The 16,150-nt window shown below is 37.3% G+C and overlaps 2 protein-coding genes and 1 long non-coding RNA gene across 3 annotated transcripts in view; 1 reads left to right on the forward strand and 2 right to left on the reverse strand.

Annotated features, from left to right (window-relative positions):
• Positions 1-2,103: 2,103 nt before the first annotated feature.
• LOC131323558 (zinc finger BED domain-containing protein RICESLEEPER 1-like) lies at positions 2,104-5,288 on the reverse strand. Its single transcript, XM_058355412.1, has 3 exons — positions 5,118-5,288; positions 2,449-4,108; positions 2,104-2,320 (listed from the first exon to the last, which is right to left on the reverse strand). The coding sequence occupies exons 1-2, from the start codon at positions 5,197-5,199 to the stop codon at positions 2,463-2,465; spliced, it is 1,728 nt and encodes a 575-aa protein (XP_058211395.1). The 5' UTR covers positions 5,200-5,288; the 3' UTR covers positions 2,104-2,320; positions 2,449-2,462.
• A 2,599-nt stretch (positions 5,289-7,887) lies between these two features.
• Positions 7,888-8,540, forward strand: LOC131323559 (uncharacterized). Its single transcript, XR_009199210.1, has 2 exons — positions 7,888-7,995; positions 8,300-8,540. It is a non-coding gene; the product is annotated as an uncharacterized LOC131323559 (long non-coding RNA).
• Positions 8,541-12,855: 4,315 nt separating this feature from the next.
• LOC131323557 (uncharacterized) overlaps positions 12,856-16,150 on the reverse strand; it is a 49,721-nt gene continuing 46,426 nt past the window's right edge. The window contains exons 60-63 of the mRNA XM_058355411.1: positions 14,940-15,098; positions 14,545-14,832; positions 14,060-14,345; positions 12,856-13,185 (exon numbers count right to left, since the gene is read on the reverse strand). Of these exons, the coding sequence (XP_058211394.1) occupies positions 14,190-14,345; positions 14,545-14,832; positions 14,940-15,098 (603 nt within the window). The 3' untranslated portion in view covers positions 12,856-13,185; positions 14,060-14,189. The remainder of the gene's footprint in view (positions 13,186-14,059; positions 14,346-14,544; positions 14,833-14,939; positions 15,099-16,150) is intronic.

The raw sequence follows: 16,150 nt of genomic DNA on the forward strand, positions 1-16,150 counted from the left end.
TAACTCAACTTTTTGTGTATTACAGTTATGGACCCATAGACAAATTCCCGCAATAGTGAGATGCAATAATTCTACTGATAATATAAATAATTTGTCGGGATTTTATGATTTGAACACTTTCCTTTTATTTATTGTCATTTTCTTTTTGCCTTTATTCATGTGAAAACATCGAATCCCCTTTCATATGTGAAAAAATGACTCAAGAAGTAAGAGTAATTTACTAATTTCACATGAATAAAAGACATAAACGGGAGTTATTTTTCATAACTAATTTACAAAGATAAAAAGAAAGGAACAAAAGCCAAGGCTAAAAAGAAATGAGAATTGTGAGCATGAACTGCTCGAGTACTTTGCTCTGGTAATTCGGCATCCTTCATTCATTCGATCAGTTGACAAAAATATATCATATGAATCTTGTTTAATAGTTTTTAATTAGGTCTATAATACAAAGTTTTCAAAGTTATAAAAAAATATGACTATAAAATAGGACATATAAATATTTAAAGAATGACATGAATAACAAAAAAGAAAAGAAAAAAAGGAGGGAGTACTATTTTAATTGGCTATGTTTGGGCACCGAGGATCCCCTGTCCGAGTGAAATCCGGACAGGGGTCTGTCCCACTGCTCGGAGCCATTGATCTCGCAAATCAACGGTTGAGATTTGCTGAGCCAAAACGACGTCGTTTTGGACCAGAAAGTGTTCTGCAGATCTCAGCTGTTGATTTGCGAGATCAACGGCTCCGATGGGTGGTACAGGCCCCTGTCCGGATTTCACTCGGACAAGGGATCCCTCTCTGTGTTTGGGAACGAGGAAAAGATAATTTGGGCGGGAAAAAGATCATCGTTATCATAAAACGTCTGCATTTAGATAAGACCTTTTTTCTGCGACAAATCAAATCCGATGGCTTCTCAAGAAATTTTTGCGTGCCGACCAAGTATCACGTGTCGGTATTCATTGGCAATGTTACCCGTCAATGATCTCATCCGTTCAAATGTGTTTTAGCTGTGTGGATATTATTTTAGAAAGAGAAAAGAGAGAGCAAGTGGTCGGATGAAGAGAGAGAAAGGAAATAAATCCAGACCATTCAAAACACGTTGGACGACTGAAAGCACCCTACTAGACACCACACATGTGGTACCCGTCCGATACCCAAAAACTTCTCGACGTTCTCGCAACTTCCCAATAACTGTCATGGCCTCATAGGGATTGATGTACTTCATATTTTTTGTTTGTTGGTATTTTTGTTTGATTTTTTATAAATTTTGTTATATTTTTAATTAATTATTTGTCTCAATGAGAGGAATTTAAAAAATAACACATTATGACCAAAAGAAAAAAAACAAGACAGTGAAAGACGAAAAAAAACCAAACAATTATTTTTTCGCAGTTCAAAAACTAGTAGTATTTTTTTAGTCTAAAGTACGTCTTAGATGAATTTTGTTTTCACCTTCGGCCCACATTCTTATATTTTTTTGATTCCTCTCGTCATCGAGACGAATGATTAATCTCAAAAAGTTCGATGAAACACCAAAACAAACAATTTCAAATTTCAAAAAGTAAAAATATTAACCAAGCTTTAAGTGAATTACGTGAGCAATGTGGGATAATGAATAATAAACTGGTTCCCTAAATCGCCTACTAGTACCAGTAATATTGAGGGTTAATTTGATAGTAATAGTTTTATGGAGTAGTACATTTTAATTAATCTGCATGCATGGGACCATATATTTATTGGAGTACTAATGAATGAGTTGTTTATCATTTTGTTAATTCATCTCAAACGTATTTGAATCTAAATTGTCTTTGAAATTTTGGAAATTGATTTCATTTTGTATGAGCTGAATTAATTGACTTGATTTATTCCAAATTTTCAATGCATGTATTATGTCTTTAACGAGATTACGAGAGTACAACACTAAACTAATCATGCTATCATTAACGTGTGTAAATAAATCCAGACAAACCCGAGAGAGAGAGAGAGAGAGAGCAAGCATCATGCAAACCTACAGTACCAGAAATCAAATAACACAAACATATAATAGTAGCAGCAGGCCAGAGGACCCAACAACATGAAAAAAAACATCAGCGAGTATAAAAACAGCTTCGCGCGGTCGTAGTAACAAAAAAGCATAGTACGTACTACTCCAGTAATAAATAACAAGGCAGATAAACACCCATCAACATATCCAGTTTTAAAAATAACCAAAATAGACGAATTTCAAACCCCCATGGTATCTGCCAGCTCTTCCAAAAGCTCGCTCCAACAAATTTGATTCTCCTTGCCATCCAAAAACCAGCCAAAAAAAAAAACCATTTACCTGACATATATCACACACATTCAGTCAGCTAAAGCAAGTCGCAAATTAAAGAACTAATGGAGAACAAAAGGAACCAAGAGAAAAGCAAAGGAACGAAAATGTCAAAAATGAGTTAAGATTTCACGCACCCTTTTGAAATCTTTCAGGGCCATGGGTACCAGCTTTTAGTGCACATCAAGGCATTCATCATCTTTGGTCCCGACCGAATTATCCTTTCATCAGCTTCCCTTGGTTCTGTATAAAAAGCCTCATATGAAGTAGCAACAGATAAAGGGATTCCCAAAAGATTTCGAGCCATTTTCGATAAAACAGGATACTTTGCACTCGCACTTCTCCACCAACTCAAGGCGTTGAAATCGTGGCTCCATGGTACAACGGGTTCCTCCAAATACCAATCTAGCTCTGACTTTGGGAGACGGGAAGCAGATTGGACGAACTGAAAGTAATCCGGCAGCAGTTTATAAACGTCATCTAAATTACGGGGTTCTTCCTCAATCTTGTCTCGTGACTCCTCTTCACCTTCTTCCTCTAAATCGGAAGCTGATTCAGAAGAAGTTGAATAATTGGAATCATAATCCTTTTTGGGAAATTGGGCGACATAATCATTGAAAAGACTTCGAACGGCTTCCAAAACAGTTGTAAAACCGGGGATGCCATCACTATCATCAAATTCAGAAGAAGTGAACTCTAGGTATTTCATCTTAAACCGAGGATCCATCACCATGGCAACAGCCAACACCAAGTACATTTTCTTCCAATACTTGTCAAATTTCTCCAGCATTTTCTTGGCCACCCCTTGAATAAAAACATCCGAACTCGTGGATTTCTCAAGCAGTATTTCCCGAAGCTCTCGAAGATGATACAGGTAGATGTTAGCAGTCGGATATTTTGCTTGGAATAACACTTCAGTCACCTTATAAATGCTATCCACAAGTTCACATATGCTTCTGACTTTCGCCCATTCATCTGCAGAAGGCACTTTATAATTATCCAGCACAAAATCCGATGAATACTCACCCTTAGACTCCAATTCTAAAGCATCCTTGAGTTTGAAACTTGTGAGATACCACAGTGGTTGTGAATTCCAAAAGGGATACAGTTCGCTTACTATGTCAATAGTCTTGCTTATCGGCTTATATGCACCCTGCACCATTCGACTAACCATGTCACCAGCACAATATACTCGATACATACGACCATTTAATTTCAGTTCTCTATTTCCTATAATGTGATCTTGAACGAGCTCAAATGTTTCATCAAAAAGATGGTCATTTAGCATAGTGATGACGGACACCTTCCCCTCAATCTCCCACTCTTTCACAGCATTCAGTAAGAACTCGTGAGGTAACTCCTTCAGATCATCCCGTCTAAACCTAAGGATCCACTTCTTCATCTTCCAATTACTGTCAATGAAATGTGCTGATAGGCACAGATAATCTCGTACATAATAGTAGCGCTTCTCATACCTCAATATTTCAATCGAAAGGCTCATTTGCCCTTCCAAATTACTCAGAACTTGTTTGATTTTTGCTTTCACCTCATCATACGTTTCCAGGCAATAACGCCCAATATCTGCAACACTACCTCGAAATTGAGGATTAAGGTGGTTGGAAAGAGCTCTAAAATGGTATTCATTGGCTGTCTGAGGTGGCAGTCCAGCAGAACAGAAGAACTTCGCTACGGAAATACAGGCCTTTTGTTCATCAAAAACATCATGGGGATCAAATTCATGATCGGAACCATTGTCACCGATATCAACATCATCTGCATTATCGCTTTCATGACCCCCTACGCAGCAGACAGACCCGACAATTGAAAAATTGTCACAAATCCCAGGCCATAACTCATATTCAGAGAGAAAAAAAAAGGAAAAAATGAAACTCACCCCCCACTCCACCTCAAAAAAAGAAAAAACAAAACCAAGAAGCACCACTCAGACACACAAAGCAAAAAACTAAAACAAGAAGAAAAAGAAGCTGTTATTACTGCTCACAAGGGGAAAAGTTGAATTTTGAAGTCACCTCAAAGACATAGTTGAGGTGAAAAAAACAATAAGTAAAAATTTCTGAGTCATTCATAGTCATACATCCAGGGTTGTTGCCCCTTGTATATAGCATAAATATGGTGGACACAAAAATTCAAACCTTGGTGATATGAATATACATGGGGTTGTGGATTCTACTTTCCTACTTGTCTAGGGGCCGAAGATAAGACATTTTGGAAAGAAAAAGAAAATCGTGGGGGAGCCTCTATAATAGAATATTTTCTGCAAAGAATACTACTCCGTACCATAATAATAGATTCTGAAAATGTTTGGAGAGATGGTTGCCATCGGTCCATCGGTGCACATATAATAAGGGCTATAGATGCATGTGTGTGTTGTTTATTGCATTTGAGAGGATTAAATCGAAGATCTAGTCTAAAGACACGAACACTTTTACACAAACTTGCGCGCACACACTAACATAGTTTAAGTGCCCCACAGACAGTGTAAGTGTGAATGTATCAGTAGCATTAGGTAAATCAAAACAAGTTAGTATGTTTAGGAGAGGTGGTTGCCCCGTCGATTGATATATGTGTGCATATAATAAGGGCTATAGATACGTTTGTATTGATTATTGTATCCTGGGTTATATCAAAAAATTAGCCTAGAGATACAGAAACGCTTGCACGTACATTCACATAGTTGAGGGCCCACGCAATGGGTAAAAGTTAAGTGTTACGAGTATTATCGAGATAATATGTAAACAGGTACGCACATAAATCCAAACATAGGTAGTAAGGAAAAGGATAATACCGTCACTCTCGTGATCGAAATCAAGACCACCATTCATTGTTTCAACGCTGTTCGAATCAACGTCATCCCGATCCCCTGACATCACTAACAATATAATAGAACATAAAACACTTCTCTCATGAAAATCCAAAGTAACATAAGATAAACTCTAAGTAAGCCCTCTTTGTTTTGGTTTGTTCTCTGTCTGGTTTCTGAGGTATGCCCCTTATAGCATTTCACCGTATGCAATGCACCCGGGAAGTACAAAAATGTATCGGGATCTTAGAGAACATTATTGGTGGTATGGGATGAAGAAGGAGATAGCTCGGTATGTGGCTTGTTGTTTGGTGTGTCAGCAAGTTAAGGCAGAACATCAACGACCGGCAGGTTTATTGCAAAATCTTCCTATACCGGAGTGGAAATGGGAGCATGTGACAATGGATTTTGTGACAGGTTTGCCGCGCTCTCAAATGGGGTACGATTCCATTTGGGTGATTGTGGATAGATTGACAAAATCAGCTCATTTTCTGCCAGTTAAGACTACGTACACTACAGATAAATATGCTCAGATTTATGTTGATGAGATTATCAGATTGCATGGGGCGCCTGTGTCTATTATTAGTGATAGAGATCCTAAGTTTACTTCTAGATTCTGGGTTAGTTTGCAGCATGCCTTGGGTACTTCTTTGAAATTCAGTACCGCTTTTCACCCTCAAACGGACGGGCAATCTGAACGAACTATTCAGACTTTGGAGGACATGTTGAGGGCATGTGTTCTTGATTTTAAAGGCAGCTGGGATAAATACTTGCCGACAATGGAGTTTGCTTACAATAACAGTTACCATAGCAACATTGGCATGCCACCGTTCGAAGCGTTATATGGCAGAAAGTGTCGGACTCCTATTTATTGGGACGATGTGGGAGAAAGGCGTATGTTGGGACCGGAATTGGTACAACAAACTGCTGATGGTGTTAAACTCATAAGAGAACGGTTGAAAATTGCGCAAGATCGACAAAAGAGCTATGCTGATAAAAGGAGGCGAGATTTGGAGTTTCAAGTTGGTGACCGAGTATTTATTCGTGTGTCTCCTTGGAAAGGTGTTGTACGTTTCAAGGGTAAGAAGAAATTGGCTCCAAGGTATATTGGGCCATATGAGGTCATCGGACGAGTAGGAGCAACGGCGTATCGTTTGGCTCTACCAGCGGAGTTGGCACGATTACACGACGTCTTCCATGTTTCAATGTTAAGGAAGTACATGCCAGATCCATCTCATGTCTTGGGTACGGTACCGATGGAACTAAAGGGGAACTTGACCTATGTAGAGGAACCAATTCAGATTTTGGAGCGAGAGGAGCGTGTCCTTCGTTCAAAAGTAATACCATTGGTGAAGGTTCAATGGCGTAATCATTCGGAAAGGGAAGCTACGTGGGAGACGGAGGAGTCTATGCGAAAAAGTTATCCGCATTTGTTTGAACTTGGTGAGTAATTTCGGGGACGAAATTTCCTAAGAGGGGGAGAGTGTGACATCCTATTATCTTAAGGTGCTTAAGAGTTCATTTTATAACTTATGGGCTGCACAAATATTTTAATTGCATTTGTGCGAGTCAGTTATCCTTATAACACTTTTAAAAAAAAAAAAGATAAGTAAGAAAAAAAAAAGAATGGAAAGTGAGTTTTATTTTTTTTTATGTGGACCTTAAATGTGATTTCTTAGAACTATAGGGTCTTAGTTGTAAAAAGAAAAAGTTTTATGTGCTGTGTGTGCACGTGTAAAACAAATAAGGTGCTAGGGTGCATGTGTGTATATGTTATACATATCTATTGAGAGAAAAAAAAGAAACCTAAATCAAGAGGACTCTTATACTACGTTAGAGAGAGAACTGACGGGAGAGTGAGAGAGTTATCAAGAAGAAGGGAAGGAAGAGGAAGAATTGGGTCTTGAATTCAAGCCTTAATCTAGGTAAAATTCGTGTTTGATATTGTGTTCTCAAGAATTCGTTTTAGGTATGATTGTGTTTTAAACCTCTAATTTCAATTGAGCAATCTGGGTTCTCAATTCTAAGATGGGGTTTTATGTGTTCCTTAAAATCTTGATAGGATGAGAGTAGGTTTCGGTATTCGTGAACTATGCTTGCTGGAACATGATTTCTTAGATGCTGAATCTGTTTTTGAGTGCTAAACTGTAACTGGTTGCCGAAATCGTGATATATAAGTGCTGAAAACTGCACTTTGGTGCAGTACGTTGATGGATAAATGCTGGAAGTTACTACTTTATGCTGGAAACTGAAGCTTAGTTGCTGGAAATGCAACTTTAGAGCTGAAAATGGTTATTTAGGTGCTAAAACTATTAATTGGTTGCTGAAAACTGCTATATAGATGTTAAAATTGCCTCTATATTTGCTGAAAATCACCACCAAGTGCAGAAGTGTAGGAGGTAGGTGTAGTATGCTGAAAACAGGTCGTATTTGACTGAGATTAATGATTTGTAATTAATTTGACTAACAGGGGAATTAAGAAAGGAAAACGTTTCCGAGCAGTGGCTTTATGCCGTTGCTTTCTGTTGCTGCCTATGGTTGTAATTGGCAACCATATTGAAAAATTATCCTATGTGGGCAGTGATGAATTCATCATGCACTTTAGTTGGGAACAAGCTTAATTGGATAATTTCTTTACTATGTAATGATCTTCACTAATGTTTATTTTTCCGTTGTACTGAAACGTGTTCCTGGGGCTAGGTGAATTTGGAAAAAGCAAATTGTTGCAATTCTTTCATTTTATGAATATCTCAATGAGCTTACTCATATGTATGGATTATATGCAAGGTTCAGAGGCAACAACGAGTACCTCAGCTCCACGTAGGGAGTGACTTTATTGGTTTTCTTTTTGTTGGAGACCGAGGTGAGTGTTCGATTCATAGATGTTCTTCAATTGGATTGAATTTGAAATATTGGACTGTGACTTCGTGTCGGTGGGCAACAACGGCCAACGGCCGGACTTTGTGTCGTGCCTTTGACTTTGTGTCGATTCAATGGCTTTATGCCAAAATTATGACTTTGTGTCGAGCTAGTGACTTTGTGTCGGATTAAAGACTTTGTGTCGATTATTTGCTTAATGCTTAATTAATGATGAACTTGGATTTATTGTCTATATTGAACAACATCCATGTCTCATTTACACTCCTGGAACTCGTTTTGGGTTCCAGTTTTGCAGGTATAGGTCGGTGTCCACTACAGGTCGCGTTTTGCATTTTGTGACTCGCTCGAGAAGTGCGTAGTTGAGGCATGTGGGAGTCTTTGTCTCCTGGCCCGTAGATGATTTTTGCTTAGTTTAGCTTTGGATAATAGTTGGTTATGTAAAGTTTATTTCTTGACAGACTTCCGTTGTAGTTTGTAAATGAAAAATATTTTTTTTTGATGTAAATAAAATGTGGCTGTTGAACTGTTCGTTATTCTTGGTTTTGCTAGTAGCTGGTTGTCACGTGTCGTATTGGGATAGGCCGATGAGGTGCTATTCCGGAACGGGGCGTGACACTTGACTTCAAATTGGGGATGTCAATTTTTTTTTGAAGGTTGATGTGGCATTTTGGCTTCTCCAATTTGACATCAAAGCCTTCATTTCCAACCTTTATGCCAAATTCTATTTATTTGACATCAAGCTATCCCTCTCCAACCCTTAATGTCAAAATCCAAACAGTTATTTTTGAAATTTGGCAGGCAAGAGGTAGGTAGTCAAAGTTGGCATGCTTCCTCCCCCCTTCATCCATGTCAAATGTCACGTAGGATTTGGCCTAATAGAAGGCATCTGGATTGGAAGGTGAATTGATGCCAAAAGTTACCTGTAACGCGCCGATTTTCCGGAAGCAATATAAAATAAAATCTTAAGAAAATTTGCTAAATAAATATAATTTTTCGAAATAAAGTTTAGCTACTACAGTCATAAGATAAATTTACTGATTCAAAATACATTAACTTCAGAGCTGACTCTAAGCTTGATACAAATCCGAAACACACTCGATCTTCGTTCCTGATATTCTTTCCGTGTCGAACTGCACTATCTTTGAATCCTATCCATTGAATCCTGCGCCCTCTGGCAAATTGATCGCCGAAGCAAACGATTTGCCAGGATACAGATGTATCCGTGAGTGATAAATCACCCAGTAGAATAATCCAACCCAACCACCCCTCTTACTTTACAGTTAGCAAGCAACATGATAATAATAATGTGAAAAGCAGAATAATGATTTATAAACACCAATTTATTACTATTCATTATTCTAATGTGAAATCTAAGATCTCTCCGCGAGATCTTTCCTCCCCCCAACCGCTAGCTATGCTCGGTCCCATGAGGTCACTTCCCTTTGCTGTCGCAGATACACCTAAGTTATATACCGAGTGTGCACCCCAATAACTACAACAAGGGGAAAGCTTACCATGCCTGAATCATAACTAGGGTTCGCCTATCTTATATACCATTTCACAAATCACTTCACAATCATCACTGGACACACGTCAGTCTATCAATTTATCACTGGACACTCGCCAGTTTCAATCTCATGACAAATCCCATCATATCTCAAAATCACGCCTGCAGGCAATCTAAAAATAAAACTTTCCAATTCATCCATTACCTAGCATCGTTTAGGTGAATTCTATTCGCATACCACCCCATGTCTCTAGGGTCCAATATAGCATTCAATCAAGCAGTGGTGCAACATACAATTAATCAAATAATAAACAAAACAATCAGTAAGCAACGTAATCACGCAGCTTTTTATGAATGGGTCGTTGCCCTTAATCTCGTTTGGCCAAGATGATAATAAGTAAGAAATTTTTTAAAAAATATTTTTTTCTAGACTCTCATTAATTATTTCTAAGTAATTATATTGATTAAAAACTAATTAAATACATTAATTAAGTAAAAATATTAGAATAATTAACATGACCTTAATAAGAGTCCAAAAGGTCCTATGCAACCAGTTGAGTGTCAAAAGTTGGGTTCGGAGGGTCGCGGGAATAATTTTAATGAAGACGTTAAATAAAGATATTAACAAAAGTTGTCGAAAGTAAAATAAATGGATAATAAATTATTTAATAAATAAAATAGGTCGAGGTTAATAAAGTTTCATCTTCGAAAGGTAAGGAGTCTAAATAAAATTACTCAGGCATTAATAATAAGGTTTATAAGGTCGTAAGGTAATTTTGATTGGAAACACTATAAAAATAATAATAACTAGTAAATTAAAAAAAAAATATTAAATTAATAAGATATCATCTTTGAGATTTTTCGTTTGTAAAATGTTGTTTGAAAGGTCGCACAGATTTTTCGTTTGTAAAATCTCGAAAGATAACGAATAAATAATTAATAAATAGATAAATAAATAAATAAAATATGATATTAACAAGGTATGATCTTTGAGGTGTGAAAAGTCTAGAAAAATAGTTCGGGTGACAAAAATGAGGTTTGGAAGGTCGCAAAGTTGTTTCGAAACATCGAAAATTAATAAATAGGAGTATTAATAAACTTTTATTAATCAACTCAATCTACCAGATAAATTAAAATGATATAATTAATACGTTTTATACTAAGATGATATTACATTGTAAGAAAATAATATCAATTCAGTAGTTTTTCATAATATTAATATCAGAAAGATTGTAAAATAAATATCATAAAAGTCATCTTATTCATAAATAATTACAAATAAAGTGTTTGGCTAAAAAATAATATCAAATTGATGAATACGGCAGAAAAACGCGCAGTGAACTATATACTATATTTTTTTCGTTCGGGACATAGGATTAAGCATATAAACACTTAATATACTTAAAGAAGAGGTTGGAATGGATTATAATACCTCGAGTTGGTAGAATTAGATCAAAAACCGAAACTTTGAATTTGGAGGAGATGACTTCGGGTTTTGTCGAGGAGGAACCTTGGGGCCGAATTGGATGACGTTTAGGGATGCTTGGAGTTGTAGGAAGTGATTGGAACGGGGGAATTGGGTTTCAGTTGAACGTAGCTATGAAACCCACTTTTCTCACTCTAACTTTCTCTCTCTAAAACTCCATTGTTGGAGCTTGGTTTTCTTCTATTTTTCTCTTCTTTTCTGGTCGGTGGAATGTGAAAAATATCGTGGTATTTTCGTGGGTCAATGGGGTGGGGTATTTATAGGTGAATTTTGGTGGAAGAGGATAAGAGTGAATTTAATGGAGTTGGGTTCATGAGATTTTGAATGTACGAATTGGGCTTGATTTTAGGGTTAGGGAGGAAGTAGAGACTGAGTAGGAGATGGAGAGACGGAAGGAGTTTGAGGTGAGGGAGGAGAAGGAGTGTGCATGCACGCATGTGTGTGTAGAAAAAATTTAAAAAGAATGCATGTATATATTACATGCATAATTGTATTTAAAAAAAGAATTGCATTAAGGAAAATAATTCTAATAATATTATATTTAGGAAAAAAAAATTGGGTCAAAAATCCGGATCGTTAAATTACCGTTGCACTGTCCACGTCATGTTTGACATCTCCCATTGGAGATGCTCTTAGTAGTTGTATGCGTACCGTTCATTTTATAAAAATGGATGCCCAATATGATTAAGAGAATGAACTGTAAAACAAATATGTCCCAATATTATATTTAATAATGTTTAATTAATATGATTTTTGGTACATGATGTAATATGCTCAACATTCTAGAAAAAAAATACTTTTAGATCACAAATTTTGACTTTAGATGGCCCACAATTGAGAGTACTATGGGGTGTAATGCCTTAGGGCACTACGAGAACTCTAAATGAAGGTTTCACCTCCATTTTGAAGACCAAACGTCTAAAGAGAACGATAAGTCCCTCTAATATTCTCTCCATGAAGTACAATAAATTGAATAAAAGAGAGAGCGAATTACAAAATCTCCGTCATTTGTGGCACCTTGTGGTTTTGGATTTTTTGGAAGTCTTAAGTTAACCAAAATAGTATTAAACGACATTAGTGCCTCTCCCTCTTCTTTATTCTGGGAGTCTGCGGTAAGCCATGTCTGTCGTTAATAATATTTCCCTAAATTTTACAGGTTTTCATAGTTTAATTATGTATTTTAACAGCAAAACGTAACAAAGGCAATGGCTTCAACAATCAAAAGTAAATCGGTATTAATTTTGTTTTATCTTTGACTTAAAGAGTTCTCAAAAGGACAATAATTTCCGCACTCCGCAAATCACTGTATGCACTCCAAACTAATGTTATCTCTTCTGTTTAATTTATCAGGACTTAAATCCTGAGATAGCTCAAGTAAAAATGAGGAACTTGTACATCAACCAAATTTGCACTCCAAACTAATGTTCTTGTCATTTTATATATCTACCTGTTTGTTCCTAGTTGTATTACTAGTTTTCTTTATGCAGATTTGATTGGGGTTGTATACCCTAGAAATGTGAACGCTTAATTATGTTTTTATAATGAATCGTATGTTACCAAAAAAGAAAGAAAGAGGGCAAGATAAAAGATCTGAATCTCTATGTAGCTAATCAAGGTAGAACATAGGAGCAGAAACACTACCGCTGCATGGCAATGCCACAAATCTGTGTAGCAATACAAGAACCTGAACACAACTTACAATTAATAGGCAAAAAAGAGAGAAACATCTTCAGACATAGCTTGCCTTTTCTAGTAAGCCAAAAATAACAAAACGCGGCAGAACCTGCCAGGACTACTCATTGAGATTCCAAACAGCCCCTAAGAATGCGTAATATTTCACAAAGCAAATGTGGCCTTTAAATCTTACTGGATAAAGGAATTTGCAACCAATTAAATGGCTTGTCAGTACAATAAACATATACAATGCCTAAATGTACAAGGCTGGGCAAAAATTGTACACCAAGAACTACCGATTGCAGCACATACTATCTCTATAGCTCTAGATTTACAAATGTAAATTGTACGTATCTCTATCCTATATATATATGTACAACCATCCTGTCCTTGTGGTGAAATAATGATTCCGATTTCTAGAAGCCCCCCCATCAAAAAGTCCTTCAAGAAGGTTAAGCAAACTCTCTGTGCAAGGGCAACTCACTGCTGGTTGCAGTATCCAACACCTGCAATGTATATCATAAGAAGTGACTCTCAAAGTTACAAAAAATTTGAGAAGCAGAGGAATTTTGTCCGAACATTTGCTTGTAGATACAATCTCTAAAACCATGTTGGCCTAGAACAATAGTACATAAGAGGGGCTGCAAAAATCATAGGTCAGTGGAAATGCATGCCTTTTGTGATTCCCAACTCAGGATGTGCACACATAAGCAGCAGTCACTCATGCAGTGCACTGGAATATAATAGCAACGTCTTTTTATCGGCAATATCATATTAATGTTACAAAACGCATGAAATAATATCTCATATCATCTAATCATAACAGTTCCAATAAGCTCGCCACCTAATGGGGGAACAATTGGTGGACAGCCCCGCTTATTCAGTAAACTTGTTCACATGAGTTCGATAGCAATAGACTACCAACAACTTTCTTGAGACATTTGATTAGAACTATAGAATCAAATGCATTATCCACTATGACCATCCAACATCGCAAATTATACCAGGTCCACCCTGAGTATTCAGAAATTTTAGTCATTATCTGGAGCAGTTGAATAAATGTAGCACTTCAGGAAGTACAAGGGGTGCTCTATAAGTAGGTATAACCTATAAGCCCGAACAGTCCAGGAGAGTCTCAGTTGTTGATGAAAAATCAACACCAAATTGCAGTTCTCTTCCAGGAAATTAAAATCCATATGATCCAGCCACCTCTGGGACTAAACATCTGGCAAATTCCAGCCAGAATAACCCCTCTCTCTCTCTCTCTCTCTCAAAATTCAAACACCTCACATCTTCAATCCATTCAACTTGTGGCATGCAGGTTCAATTAGAAAAGATCTTGTACAAAAACGATATACAATGGATACAAGAATGCGATACCTTTTTGCTAGCATGGTACATAGGGAGGACCTGCCAATTGCCAATTTTGAACTGAACAAGCCTTCCAGCGAACCAATGCCCGCAGATCAAAAAAGTTACTAATTGAACTCAGACAAGCACAATCATCCAATCAATTTGTGCTGCTGCCAAAAGTTGAACTTAAGGGAGCCAATGCAGGCACCTGCTGGGGAGACCACACGTAAACCCCTTCTTTTGGAATTGCTTCAGCAGTGCTGACATCAGTAATTGGAGAATATGGTTTTGTCACCTTCTGTTTCAGCATTGCCTGAATGACACGCACAAATGAAATCTTAAATGTGATAAACTAAAACACGTGTTTGTCAACCATGCATCAAAAACATTTTAGAAAGTTTGGTGCCAATTAGGATGGCATTATAGCATTCAGAAGAGGCCTCTATCAAGTATCACACTTTGGCAGACAAAAGTATGCAAGATTGAAACATAAAGAACATTGCGCCTCCAACCTTTGATTGGCTTGGCCCATTAGTACTCATTGCTTGTTCAATTGAAGAATAAACCTCGAAAGCCTGATTGGATTCCCGGTAGCATTTTATGACACGAATTAGTTCCTTCGACTCTGTCGATCTAGATTGTAAATAAAGAACAAGCCTTGAAGGTGGTGCATTCTGTTGTTCATTCTTTCCATGAGTCAATTCCATTGTCACCAGGTCATCCCACAGCACATCCCACAATACTGAACAGGGATCTCTGGCTGGGTTGAACTTCTTCTGAGCAATAATGTTGGAGGTTTGCTGAAAAATAACAAACATAGAAGAAGAACCATATCAGCTATGATATGCTTGAATGGCAGAAAGGACGGGAGAATCAGAGTCCCTGAAGTCAAACTGATTTAACTCACTTGCAACAGTATGACTCTTCGATGAGTGAGAACAAGGATTTTGCCTTTTGGGAGTGAAAAATGATCTTCATAAGCATCTGATAAGGCAAACTTAGCACGCACTTTAAATAGATCAACCTGGCCAAAAAATGATCCTGATTCTGCTAGCTGCAGTATTACCTTCATAATAACAAAGCAGTCAGTAGGTTAACAATGCAGTTGCCTTTTCCTTATTGACAGACGTAAGCTGGAGACAAAACAGTAGCAGCTCACAACCAAGGATTATGGACCCACACATAAGTGGAATTATTATGACTTTTTCATGTCAAGTAATCAGGAATCAGCTTCACTACAAGAAGGTGGGCTCAAGACTGCCTATCTACCACAACCTTTTTCCATTTTCACTCCTGTTGCAATACCATTTTTCTCATTGAATTTTCAATTTGTCTTTTACTTCATACGTCTTTAGAACGACAAGAAAATAAGACCACACCGAAGCCTCAGTGGCTCTATGTGTGTGTGTGTGTGTGTGTGTGTGTGTGATCTGCTATTTCTTAGTATTCCTTTTTTTATAACTTCAATTGCTAATCTCGACTAATCCATTTCGACGATTTCGTTGAATCTCAATCGGAAACAGAACTTCTGGGATACTTTCCCACACCCAGCCACAACTCATGTGCAAGTCTGTAAAGGAAATAGAGTCCCACATTGCTTGGGAGTAGAACGGGTGATCACTTAATAACATTTGAGACCTCTCCATTAATTGCCAATTGGTTTTGAGATGAATATAAAGTTTCTACATGGTATCAAAGCGGAGCCCATTTCTCCTCACATTTTAAAAATTCATAATCCACACCCCACAATGATAGACCAGCTACACGATGATAAAACCCAAAAAGTGGCCACACGTAGGGCTGTTAAGTTTAACCGCCGAACTGGACCGAACCGAATGTTTTTTTGGTTTTCAAGCAGAACCGGTCCGGGCTAGTTTGAGAGAACACAAAATAATTGATCTGGTTCGGTTCCCGGTTTGTGGGACTTACACACCGGACCGGACCTGTATTATGCATATACATAAAAATTGTAAGGGGCTCAAACTTGAGACCCAAGGGTTATCTCAGCCTCAGCTTACCACTGAGCTACACAGCCGTTTGTTATATACTGGTATAATAATTATATTTATTATATAATAAATGGTATTCATATATAAGATATTAAAAATCACAAACCCA

The sequence above is a fragment of the Rhododendron vialii genome, chromosome 4a, assembly GCF_030253575.1.
Source record: "Rhododendron vialii isolate Sample 1 chromosome 4a, ASM3025357v1".
NCBI lineage: Eukaryota > Viridiplantae > Streptophyta > Magnoliopsida > Ericales > Ericaceae > Rhododendron > Rhododendron vialii.